General features: G+C 30.8%; 2 protein-coding genes and 1 long non-coding RNA gene across 7 annotated transcripts; 1 reads left to right on the forward strand and 2 right to left on the reverse strand.

Moving 5' to 3' along the window:
- Positions 1 to 1,413: 1,413 nt before the first annotated feature.
- On the reverse strand, positions 1,414 to 4,521 carry LOC139772553 (farnesyl pyrophosphate synthase-like). 2 transcript variants are annotated; one of them, XM_071706338.1, is made up of 7 exons: positions 4,365 to 4,521; positions 3,657 to 3,810; positions 3,082 to 3,222; positions 2,703 to 2,906; positions 2,436 to 2,600; positions 2,138 to 2,350; positions 1,414 to 2,048 (listed from the first exon to the last, which is right to left on the reverse strand). In XM_071706338.1, the coding sequence occupies exons 2-7, from the start codon at positions 3,789 to 3,791 to the stop codon at positions 1,848 to 1,850; spliced, it is 1,059 nt and encodes a 352-aa protein (XP_071562439.1). In that variant the 5' UTR covers positions 3,792 to 3,810; positions 4,365 to 4,521; the 3' UTR covers positions 1,414 to 1,847. The 2 variants fall into 2 exon arrangements, with proteins under 2 accessions (XP_071562439.1, XP_071562438.1); XM_071706337.1 differs by having other exon boundaries at positions 4,360 to 4,518.
- Positions 4,522 to 5,133: 612 nt separating this feature from the next.
- On the forward strand, positions 5,134 to 8,639 carry LOC139772554 (farnesyl pyrophosphate synthase-like). Of its 4 annotated transcripts, none has more exons than XM_071706339.1 (7): positions 5,134 to 5,281; positions 5,831 to 5,987; positions 6,514 to 6,651; positions 6,835 to 7,038; positions 7,138 to 7,302; positions 7,388 to 7,600; positions 7,685 to 8,639. In XM_071706339.1, the coding sequence occupies exons 1-7, from the start codon at positions 5,253 to 5,255 to the stop codon at positions 7,883 to 7,885; spliced, it is 1,107 nt and encodes a 368-aa protein (XP_071562440.1). In that variant the 5' UTR covers positions 5,134 to 5,252; the 3' UTR covers positions 7,886 to 8,639. The 4 variants fall into 4 exon arrangements, with proteins under 4 accessions (XP_071562440.1, XP_071562441.1, XP_071562444.1 ...); XM_071706340.1 differs by having other exon boundaries at positions 5,136 to 5,276; XM_071706343.1 differs by lacking the exon at positions 5,134 to 5,281 and having other exon boundaries at positions 5,835 to 5,987; positions 6,605 to 6,638.
- A 1,309-nt stretch (positions 8,640 to 9,948) lies between these two features.
- Positions 9,949 to 10,749, reverse strand: LOC139772588 (uncharacterized). Its single transcript, XR_011718167.1, has 2 exons — positions 10,376 to 10,749; positions 9,949 to 10,199 (listed from the first exon to the last, which is right to left on the reverse strand). It is a non-coding gene; the product is annotated as an uncharacterized lncRNA (long non-coding RNA).
- Positions 10,750 to 11,725: the final 976 nt, after the last annotated feature.

An 11,725-nucleotide genomic window follows, 5' to 3' on the forward strand; every position in this document is an offset into this window, starting at 1 on the left:
CCCTGGCCTATAATGGGTTTTAAAAACTGCCAGTTTAAACATCGTAAGCCCCCCACATTTAATTTCTTTAACGTATCCACGCCGTTAATAAAATCTTAATTTTTAAATGTTTTTTTTTCTTTTTTTACTTATTTGGTTGAGGAAGACTCTGTGTGGAGCTCGATAAGTCTCTTTTAAACACTATTATGTATATAGATATCAAACCAATATTAATTTATGATATTAAACTAATAATATATTCACGATATCTTTGTTTGCTCGTTTTTGGTCTTGTAGTATTTATTATTATTTGAAGAAAATCAAAATTTCATCAAGGCCAAGACCGGAGAACATTTGTGGCGGGCTGTGTATAGGTAATTTTTTACTGAAATTTGGTATTAAATTACGAATCTATTCTAAAATAAAATGTTTTACCCTCCTTTGCTCTCGTTCAGTAAACGAACGTTAGTGTCTCTTATGAGCGTCTGTAATCTGTATGTGAATCGCTGTATTATTGCGGCTTTGATTTTTCAGATCAACACAATCTTAATCAATCAAATTTTAAAGAATTATATATGAAATAGGGGTAGAAAAGACCAAAGAAAAAAATGTTTTTTTAGTTTTTGATGCCAATGTGTTCAGAATGTTCTAAAACGTCAGAAAATCGTAATTTTATAAAATATCCGTATGTGTGTATGTGTGTGTGTGTGTGTGTGTGTGTGCCAAATTTACCGAATTTCTATAACTCAAGAACTGATTAACCAAATCTTAAAGGATTGTAAATGAAATAGGGGTAGAAAAAACTGAAGAATATAATAGAATTAGAAAAATTGCTAATAATAAAGGGGTTACCGATTTCTATCTAAAAAAATCTACATGATTACTCTAATTTGCTTTTCTACCCTTATTTCATATATAATTCTTTAAGATTTGGGTTGATTAGACCCAACTTCATACGCGATCAAAGGTCCACATGCGAAGTCCATATATGGACCATGTAGCCTGAACTCCCAAAGTCAACATCGATTTGACATTGCGTCAATTGTAAAACCCCACTTGTGCTACTAAGCTGACCTTTCTTCAATTCATAAAAAGTTTAAATGAAAAAAGTGTGCAAATTAGAAACTTGCACATTGCTTCCTCCTCATTACAGATCGCTATTATTGCTTTTATTTTATTTCGCTCATAAAGCTTCCTTTATGAGGAAGCCAAACTAATAAATACTAATAATTATGCATCGAATAAAATACAAGCTTCCTCATAAGAGGAGCTTTGTGAGCGAAATAAAATAGGAGCAATGGTAGCGATCTGTAATGAGGAGGAAGCAATGTGCAAGTTTCTAATTTGCACACTTTTTTTTACAAAATATTAACTTCTTTGTTAAACATATAACCTATGCATTACAAAAAACCGTTATGAAATGACGATATCAAATATTTTAGAATTTTTTTATTGATTTTTAAATCGAAATAGGAATCTTCTGCATCCAAAATTTATATAAGACTATAATATTTTCTTTGAAAATATAAAAGTAACACTTTATAGTGCCAGGACATTAGTAGAACATATCATATTTTATTCTAACTTGAAAATCTTTAATAAAGGTATATATCTATATATGGAGGGGTTAAAGCCATAGTGGGGTAAGTCAATTTTTTTGACAACTTTTTTTTTCTTCTTTTTTCAACATATCTGCATGTGTAGACTGCATCTATGAACTTAACTCGATAGGTTTAAAAAAGTGACTTACACCACTATGGCTTTAACCCCTCCATATGTATGGTCAAAGCCCGAAACGCGGGCATTTCTAGCATTGACTGATCAATTCTTAACCATATAATAATATATACATTAGTTTGACGATGCTTTCATGACGACCTCCGATAAATCTTCTGTAATAAATCCAAGAACAGTTTTTGCGGAAGTCCGGAAGATATCTGGTGTACGTGTTCATTTATTAGATTATAAGTTTTTTTTTCGTATTTGGAATAAACTTCGAGCAGGTTCAAGTCAATGAAGAGCTGTTTCACGCGTCTTATTTTTTCCAGATCCAAAACTCCGTAACATTCCTGTGTGATAAAAAAAAAAGAAGAAAGAGAGAGGATTAATACAACAGTATTTGATAATTAACAACGCATCTATATAGACAAACACTCGCCTCTAATATTTTACGTTGCTCCAGAGTGGCGCGCTGAAGAGCTACGACAACAAACCATGTGCATTTCCCTTCCTGGATATCAGTGCCATCTTTACCACAAACCTCAGGATCCCCAAAACAACCCAAATAGTCATCTTGGACTTGCAATAAATGTCCTATCTCTAATAAGATGGTTTTTGCTTGCCTGAACATCTCCGGTTCTTTTATTCCAGCCTGCATCGAATAATATCTCATAGCGCATTATTATCATTAAAGTAAAACAGTCTTTTCGTATATAACGAAATTGAGATACGCTTACTAAATGCATTGCTGCGGTTATTGGCAAAAGACATGAGTAATGCGCTGTTTTTATCTCGGCAATGTAATTGTACCGATCCATCGTAAATAGATCCAGTTTGGGCTTCTTGCCGAAATTGGTCGATAACATATCTAAGCACTGACCCATTAGTGTCTTAAATATGACCTGTAGAAATTCATTCATAAATAATATTGCTCGATTAGAAAAGAAAGGAAAGATAAACTCTTGACATTTGCATAACGTATATTTGTGGTATCTTTTACTTACATCGTGAAATGTTTCTAGTATATTAACATAGTTGTCTTTCCCTTTAAAATATTTTCGAATTATGTAATACGTAGCATTCTCTATAAGTGTACCATCGTTGATGGCGGCTGCACCTATATTATTGTACCGATACCAACATGGTTTGCCTCGGCGAACTAGCGATCGGTCCATAATATCGTCTATTGTGAGAAGATAGGCCTGCATCTATATAGCAATAATTTCTCAATGTTATAAAATGGTGGAAGGCGAGAGTTATACTACTTCTGATTTAAATAGATGTTATAAATTAAAACATTACACCTTGTGTTTGATTAATTTGACTTTATTAGCTTATGGAAGATGTGAATATCTTAAAAGGAAAAAGAACGGAATTACACACCAGTTCCACACACCATGCTAAGATCCGTACTAGATGAATGTTATCCTCTGTAAGTTGATCATTAGGTATCAGCATATTATAGGCATAAATTAATGTTAAACCACGAATTTTCTTGCCTCCTAGGACATTATACTGTAACATCTGTATAATAAATATGCATCAGTATATTGTATATTCATTCAAATCCAACTTATTGTTTCATATTTCTCTTTATCGTTATAGGTTTTTTTATGGTAGTCAAATATTCGATATGGTTTTCATTTTTTACTAAATCTTACTAATTTTTATTTATTTCTTGTATTTTTTGGATATTAATTTTTGAATTTCAATTTTAATTTACTTTTACAAATTTAAACATCGTTGTCATGAAATTGTATTTAAAATTTTGTATATTTATATATACAGTATATATGTATATATATGTATATATACAGAATTTTGCATTAGATTTATATCTAAACATTTTGAGGAAATTTATTTTAGAAATTTATTTAGGTCGATCAATCCGTGAATTTTAATGTCATCCTTCACGTGTATATGATCATTGTGTGATATTTTAGTCAATAATTACTTACTTTTTGTATCCATTTAGCAACATCTTTGATGTTTAAATTCTCAACCGCTTCCGTAATATCGCGAACAACGTCCGGCCACACTGCCATCATCTCCTCCTCGCTTGTTACCCATATCGTTTTAACGGAATGAGCCATCACGTTATAATCCAATATTCTAAAATTTTTAACGAATAACAAAACGGCAATAAGAATGAAGTTTTAGTTACGTCATGAATAAAATTGCGACAAACGCCAATAATCACAAGCGAACAATTTAATAACAAGATGCGCTAAAACAAAAGCTTTCCCTGGTGGAAAAATGTCAGAATTTTTCTTATTATTATTCAGAAATTCTATGGAAATTTAGAGACTTTCGCAGAATTTTAAGATTTTCTTATACAAATTGGAACATTTTTTCGGAAAGACTCATTGTCCAGACAAAATAATAATGAAATATTTTAGATATTTTTCATCAATGCGCCTTTGTAGAAATCTGAATAAATATTAAAACTTCCGCGCAATTTATCAGAAAAACATTTCCATACATACAGATATTAAAATATTCCAAAAATCTTTATGTAATTATTTCTGAAAGTAGGTGAGAAGTTTGACATATTTTTTCACAATTTTTTATAAATCTTAAATATGAGAAATTCTTAAAAAATTTCTGAGAAGATATATATGGGAAATTTTTTCCAGAATTTCCTGTCAAATTTATACTCACTGTACCTTTTGTATTAAACGCTTTAACATTTAGTATGGGACTATATTTTGTCAGCTTTTTCAGAGGAAATGATAGAAGTGTCATTTCCTCTAAAAGAAGCTGACGAAATTTAGTCTCATACAAAACGTTAAGGCGTTTAGTACACAATAGGGAAGACACGAAGAGAAAACTGAAGATAGATCTAGTTCTTGTTTGTTATATATACTCGGTTCGATGAATAGCGATACATATACATATGTATGTTTGTTTTATGATCAACGAAGTGGTCTGCATATTGCTAACTCACGTGATCGTTATGTAAATGTCGAAAGATTTTTAATTTACACGATACATTATTTTTTACGATATTTTTTATCCAGAGAAATCGCGTATAAACAAAACTCGAGTAATATTGTTGCACAATTTTAATATTAGACGTGACGTCAAAATGCAAATCCATTTATCTAGAGATGAAAGAAAAGGTATACATAAATAATAGATAAATGGATTTGCATTTTGACGTCACATCTAATATTAGAATTGTGCAGTAGTATTACTCGAGCTTTGTTTATACGCGATTTCTCTGGATAAGAAACACCGTAAAAAAATAATTTATCGTCTGAATTAAAAATCTTTCGACATTCACATAACGATCACGTGAGTTAGCAATATGCAGACCGCTTCGTTGATCTTAAAACAAACATACATATGTATATGTATTCGCTATTCATCGAACCGAGTATATATAACAAACAAAAACTAGATCTATCTTCAATTTTCTCTTCGTGTCTTCCCTATTGTGTACTGAACGCTTTAACGTCTATTATGAGACTAAATTTCGTCAGCTTTTTCAGAGGAAATGACAGAAGTGTCATTTCCTCTAAAAGAGCTGACGAAATATAGTCCCATACTAAATGTTAAAGCGTTTAGTACAAAAGGTACAGTGAGTATAAATTTGACAGAAAATTCTGGTGGAAAAATTTCTCATATTTTCTCAGAAATTTTCACAGAATTTCTCATATTTTACATTTATGAAAAATTCTAAAAAAAATATGTCAAATTTCTCAGATACTTTCAGAAAAATATGGATGAGGATTTTTGGAATATTTTAATATCTGTATGTATGGAAATGTTTTTCTCATCAATTGCGCGGATTTTTTAAATATTTTTTCAGATTTCTATAAAAGCGCATTGGCGGAAAATATCTGAAATATTTTATTATTATATTGTCTAACTCTTTTTGAAAAATGTTCCAATTTATATAAAAAATTTAAGAAAATCTTAAAATCTTAAAATTCTGCGAAAGCCTCTAAATTTCCATAGAATTTCTAAATAATAATAAAAAAAATTCTGACATTTTTCCACCAGGGGAAGCTTTTGTTTTATCGCTTCTTGTTATCAAATTGTTCACTTGTAATTGTCGGCGTTTGTCGCAATTTTATTCATGAGGAATTTTCATTCTTGACGTTTTGTTATTCGTTAAAAATTTTAGAACTCCGGATTATAACGTGATGGCTCATTCGGATACTAAAACGATATGGGTAACAAGCGAGGAGGAGATGATGGCAGTGTGGCCGGACGTTGTTCGCGATATTACGGAAGCGGTTGAGAATTTAAACATCAAAGATGTTGCTAAATGGATACAAAAAGTAAGTAATTATTGACTAAAATATCACACAATGATCATATACACGTGAAGGATGACATTAAAATTCACGGATTGATCGACCTAAGTATTCTAGGATAAATTTTCTCAGAATGTTCAGGTATTATAAATCTAATGGAAAATCCGCACCATTGCACGTACCGCGCCTGACTCGTATCGCCGTTTATTAATTTGTTGACATTTTCACGAGTCTAATGACATATTTGAAATAAGTATAAACATTAATATAAATAATGTGTTTTTTATTATGTGGGCAGATAGCTCCGCATATGGGGCCATCTATCTACGCTTGACTTGCCTACTTAAAAAATTCATCTCTTTAAAATGGTAAAAGATTAACGATTCTAATTATTGTTATTTTTTTAATAACAAAGTTGAAAGGTTACACCATTAAAATGTTTAGCCAAATATCTTTATTAGTTTTTTAGTAAACTTGAAAAAAGCGTAAAGTGTAGACAAATAGCCCCGGTCTCTCCTACTGATGCATATTTATTATCTATTATGCACAGATGTTACAGTATAATGTCCCAGGAGGCAAAAAAATCCGTGGCTTAGCATTAATTTATGCCTATAAAATGCTGACACCTAATGAACTTACAGAGGACAACATTCGTCTAGTACGGATCTTAGCATGGTGTGTGGAACTGGTGTGTAATATTCCTTCTTTCTTCTTCCTTTTAACATACTCACATCTTGAGCTAAGTAGAATTAATCAAACACAGGGTGTAACATTTTAATTTATCTTTTTAATTTACTTTATAACATCTTTTTAAATCAGAAGTAGTATAACTCCCATCGTTATATAACACTGAGAAATTATTGCTATACAGATGCAGGCCTATTTTTTCATAATAGACGATATCATAGATCGATCACTAGTTCGCCGAGGAAAACCATGTTGGTATCGATATAGTGATATAGGTGAAGCAGCCGCTAACGATGGTGTATTCTTAGAGAGTGCAATATATTATATAATTCGAAAGCACTTTAACGGAAGAGAATGCTATGTCGATTTACTAGATGTATTCCAGGATGTGAGTAAAGATATTTCTTTCAATCCTGAAAAAGCATATCTTGTCAACGTATCTTTTCCTTTCAATTGAATGTAATTATTTATAAATATATTTTGGCAGATTATATTTAAGACAACAATGGGTGAGTGTTTAGAATTGTGCTCGACCAATTTCGGCAAGAAGCCCGATCTGGATCTGTTTACGATGGATCGGTACAATTCCATTGTCGAGTGCAAAGCGTCGTATTATACGTGCATTTTGCCAGTAACTGCGGCTATGTATTTAGTAAGCGTATCTCAATTTTGTTATATACGAAAAAACTGTTTTACTTTAATGGTAATAATGCGTTATGAGATGTTACTCGATGTAGGCTGGAATAAAAGATCCAGAGATGTTCAAGCAAGCAACACCCGTCTTGTTAGAGATAGGACGCTTTTACCAAATCCAAGATGATTATTTGAGTTGTTTTGGGAATCCCGAAATATGTGGTAAAGATGATACTGATATCCAGGAGGGGAAATGCACATGGTTCATTGTCGTAGCTCTTCAACGCGCCACTCCGGAGCAACGTAAAATATTAGAAGCAAGTATTGTTTGCTAGATGTGTTGGTTCACCAAACGCTGTTACATTATAGTCCTTTCTCTTCTTTATTCTTTTATCCCGCAGGAATGTTACGGAGTTTCGGATCCGGAAAAAATAAGACGAGTGAGACAGCTCTTCACTGACTTAAACCTGCTGGACGCTTATTCCACATTCGAAGAAAAAACATATAACTTAATAAATGTACACATACAGCAAATATCAAACGGACTTCCGCACGATCTCTTTTTGCGTTTATTAGAGCAGATTTATCGCAGGACGTCATGAAAGCATAGTCAGACTAATGTATTTATACCTCACGTAAAAATTATTTATTATAAGAAAACTGTCAAGGAATGATGATATCGCAAATGCTTTAGAAACTCTTTATTGATTTTTAATCGAAGTGGAAGTCATTCCTTCATATATATGTAAGATCTTGATATTTTCCACTTAATTTGAAAATATAAAACTACTTACATTTCATAATACGCCAGGACATTAACAGAATATATTTTATTCCAACTTTTAAATCTCTAATTTATCATTAGAGATCTAATTATCATTAGCGATTTAAAAGTTGTAATAAAACGTATTCTGTTAATGTCCTGGCGTATTATGAAATGTTACTAGTTTTATATTTTCAAAGCGAGAAATATAAAAACCTTATATATTTGTATGCAGACATAACTTCCATTTCGATAAAAAGTCAGTAAAGAGTTTCTGAAGCATGTGATATCATCATTCCTTATAACAGTTTCCTTATAATAAATAATTACCACGTTTAATAAAAAAAAATTAATATTTTGTAAAGAAAATATTAATTATGGGAAAAGTCTCTTATAAGATACTTGTAGGGAGAAAATCAGAAATATCATAAAACATAAGCTTTTTTAGAAATAATATTAGGATGTGAATTTTAGATATTCGATCATATAAGGGACATACGTACGTACTGTTATTTAATATATCGAGTATTAACGTATTGCAAATCGCAAAAAATAATTGCAATTAAATCGTCAATAAAAAATTCTTCAAACTCTTACTGTATTTTTATTGTAAGTTCTTTTTAAATAGAAAATTTTACATTTTATAAAAATTTTGAAAAATAATTACCTGTTTGGAAATATCTCTAATTGTCATAAAATATAATTATCATATGTTGTATTGTGACAATTTTTATAAGAACAAATTCTGTGCAAAATAATCACGTGTGCAACAAGTTTATTAAAATTATTGAAAAACTACTTGTACTATTTATGCATAAATAAATATTTTTACACATAAGATATCCATTTAAATTAATGTTACATAATTTTATATTCATCATTTTTACAAATATAGATATTCAAAGACAATAGAAAAATATTTATTAAGATTCTTTTAAATAATAAGAGAAAACAAGACCGTTATGATACACAATCGAATAAGATACAAGCCGTTTTCGGTCTAAGCTTAGATCTTAGGCAGCTCAATATTAATTTCCGTGTATATATATGTATTATTATAATACATATACAATATATACTCCAACTTATTACTGCGCGTCGATCACAGTCGGACTTGAGAAACACAGCTATCGTTGGAACAATAAAAAACCCTTCCCTCCCCGGAATTAAATCGACGCGATTTAATTATCTAAAAACTGTAAAGAATTTATTGCGATAAATAATCGCGTTTTTTAATGTTCCAACGATAGCTGTGTTTCAAGTCCGACTGTGATCGGCGCGCAGTAATAAGTTGGAATATATATATGTATGAGAAAGGACTAATGTAACAGCGTTTGATGAACCAACCCATCTAGCAAACAATACTTGCTTCTAATATTTTACGTTGCTCTGGAGTGGCACGTTGAAGAGCTACGTACGACAACAAACCACGTGCATTTTCCTTCCAGGATGTCGGTATCATTTTTACCACATATTACGAGATGCCCAAAACAACTCAAATAATCATCTTGAATTTGGTAAAAGCGTCCTATCTCTAACAAGACGGGTGTTGCTTGCTTGAACATCTCTGGATCTTTTATTCCAGCCTACATCGAGTAACATCTCGTAACGTATTATTATCATTAAAGTAAAACAGTTTTTTCGTATATAACGAAATTGGGGTACGCTTACTAAATACATAGCTGCGGTTACTGCCAAAACATACGTACAATACGCTGTTTTACACTCGATAATAAATTTGTATCGATCCATCGTAAACAGATCCAGATCGGGCTTCTTGCCGAAATTGGTCGATAACATATATCTAAGCACTGACCAATTAAGTAGTGTCTTATATATGACCTGTAGAAATTCTTTCGTAAATAATATTGCTCGATTAGAAAAGAAAGGAAAGATAAACTCTTGACATTAGCATAACGTATATTTATATGATATCTTTTACTTACATCGTGGAATGTTTCTAGTATATTAACATAGTAGTCTTTCACTTTGAAATATTTTCGAATTATGTAATACATAGCATTCACCATAATAAGTATACCATCGCTGAGGGCGGCTACACCTATATTATTGTACCGATACCAACATGGTTTGCCTCGGCGAACTAGCGATCGGTCCATAATATCGTCTATTGTGAGAAGATAGGCCTGCATCTGTATAGCAATAATTTCTCAACATTATAAAATGGTGGGAAGTGGGAGTTATACTACTTCTGATTTAAATAGATGTTATATAAATTAAAACATTACACCTTGTGTTTGATTAATTCGACTTATTAGCTTATGGAAGATGGGAATATCTTAAAAGGGAGAAGAACGGAATTACACACCAGTTCCACACACCATTCTAAGATCCGTACTAGACGAATGTTATCCTCTGTAAGTTGATCATTAGGTATCAGCATTTTATAGGCATAAATTAATGTTAAACCACGAATTTTCTTGCCTCCTGGGACATTATACTGTAACATCTGCATAATAAATATGCATCAGTACACTGTATATTCATTCAAATCCAACTTATTGTTTCATATTTCTCTTTATCGTAATAGGTTTTTTTATGGTAGTCAAATACTCGATACTGTTTTCATTTTTTACTAAATTTTACTAATTTTTATTGATTTCTTGTATTTTTTTAGATATTTATTTTTAAATTTTAATTTTAACTCACTTTTACAAATTTAAACATTGTCATCATAAGTAAAAATTTTATTTTAAATTTTGTATATTTATAAGTATATTATGGAATTTTGCATTAGATTTATAATATCTGAACATTTTGAGGAAATTTATTTTAGAAATTTATTTAGGTCGGTCAATCCGTGAATTTTAATGTCAGCCTTTATGTGTATCTTTGATCATTGTGTAATATTTTAAGCAATAATTACTTACTTTTTGTATCCATTTAGCAACATCTTTAATGTTTAAATTCTCAACCGCTTCCGTGATATCACGAATAACGTTTGGCCACACTGTCATCATCTCTTCGCTCATTACCGATATCGTTTTAGTAGCGGAATGAGCCATCACGTTATAATCTAATGTTCTAAAAGTTTTAACGAATGACAAAACGGCAAAAATGACGTTTCGACAGTTACGTCACGAATAAAATTGCAACAAACGCCAACAATCACAAGCGAATTTAATAAAGCGATAAAACAAAAGCTTCCCCTGATGGAAAAATGTCTCAGTATTTTTCTTATTATTAATCAGAATTTTTATGAAAATTTGGAGACTTTCGCAGAATTGATTTTATATAAAATGGAACATTTTTCAGAAAGACTCATACAATATAACAATGAAATATTTTAGATATTTCCCGCCAATGCGCCTTTGTAGAAAACTGAATAAATATTAAAAAATCCGTGTAATTTATCAGAAATTTCCATACATACAGATATTAAAATATTCCAAAAATCCTCATACAATTATTTCTGAAAATATCTGAGAACTAACATATTTTTTCTGAATTTTTCATAAATCTAAAATATGAGAAATTCTTAGATAATTTCTGAAAAAATATGGGAAATTTTTTCACCAGAATTTCCTGTCTTTATACTTACTGTACCTTTTGTATTAAACGCTTTAACATTTAGTATGGGACTATATTTCGTCAGTTTTTTTCAAAGAAAATGACATAAAAATAGCCTACACGTTATAATTTATTTATATGTATAATT

Source organism: Temnothorax nylanderi, unplaced genomic scaffold (assembly GCF_030848795.1).
Source record: "Temnothorax nylanderi isolate EJ_2023f unplaced genomic scaffold, tnyl_v1.0 TNYL_tig0051_pilon, whole genome shotgun sequence".
In the NCBI taxonomy this organism is placed as follows: Eukaryota; Metazoa; Arthropoda; class Insecta; order Hymenoptera; family Formicidae; genus Temnothorax; species Temnothorax nylanderi.

What these genes read in the sequence shown, in the direction of transcription:
- LOC139772553 (XM_071706337.1), bottom strand. Translation starts at nt 4,388, where the DNA reads ATGTTAAAGCGTTTAATACAAAAGGTACA. An exon ending in TACTAGAAACATTTCACGAT is followed by an intron (nt 2,601 to 2,702) that starts GTAAGTAAAAGA and finishes GAATTTCTACAG; the next exon opens with GTCATATTTAAGACACTAAT. An exon ending in TAACCGCAGCAATGCATTTA is followed by an intron (nt 2,351 to 2,435) that starts GTAAGCGTATCT and finishes TATTCGATGCAG; the next exon opens with GCTGGAATAAAAGAACCGGA.
- LOC139772554 (XM_071706339.1), top strand. Translation starts at nt 5,253, where the DNA reads ATGTTAAAGCGTTTAGTACAAAAGGTACA. An exon ending in TAGCATGGTGTGTGGAACTG is followed by an intron (nt 6,652 to 6,834) that starts GTGTGTAATATT and finishes ATTGCTATACAG; the next exon opens with ATGCAGGCCTATTTTTTCAT. An exon ending in TACTAGATGTATTCCAGGAT is followed by an intron (nt 7,039 to 7,137) that starts GTGAGTAAAGAT and finishes ATATTTTGGCAG; the next exon opens with ATTATATTTAAGACAACAAT.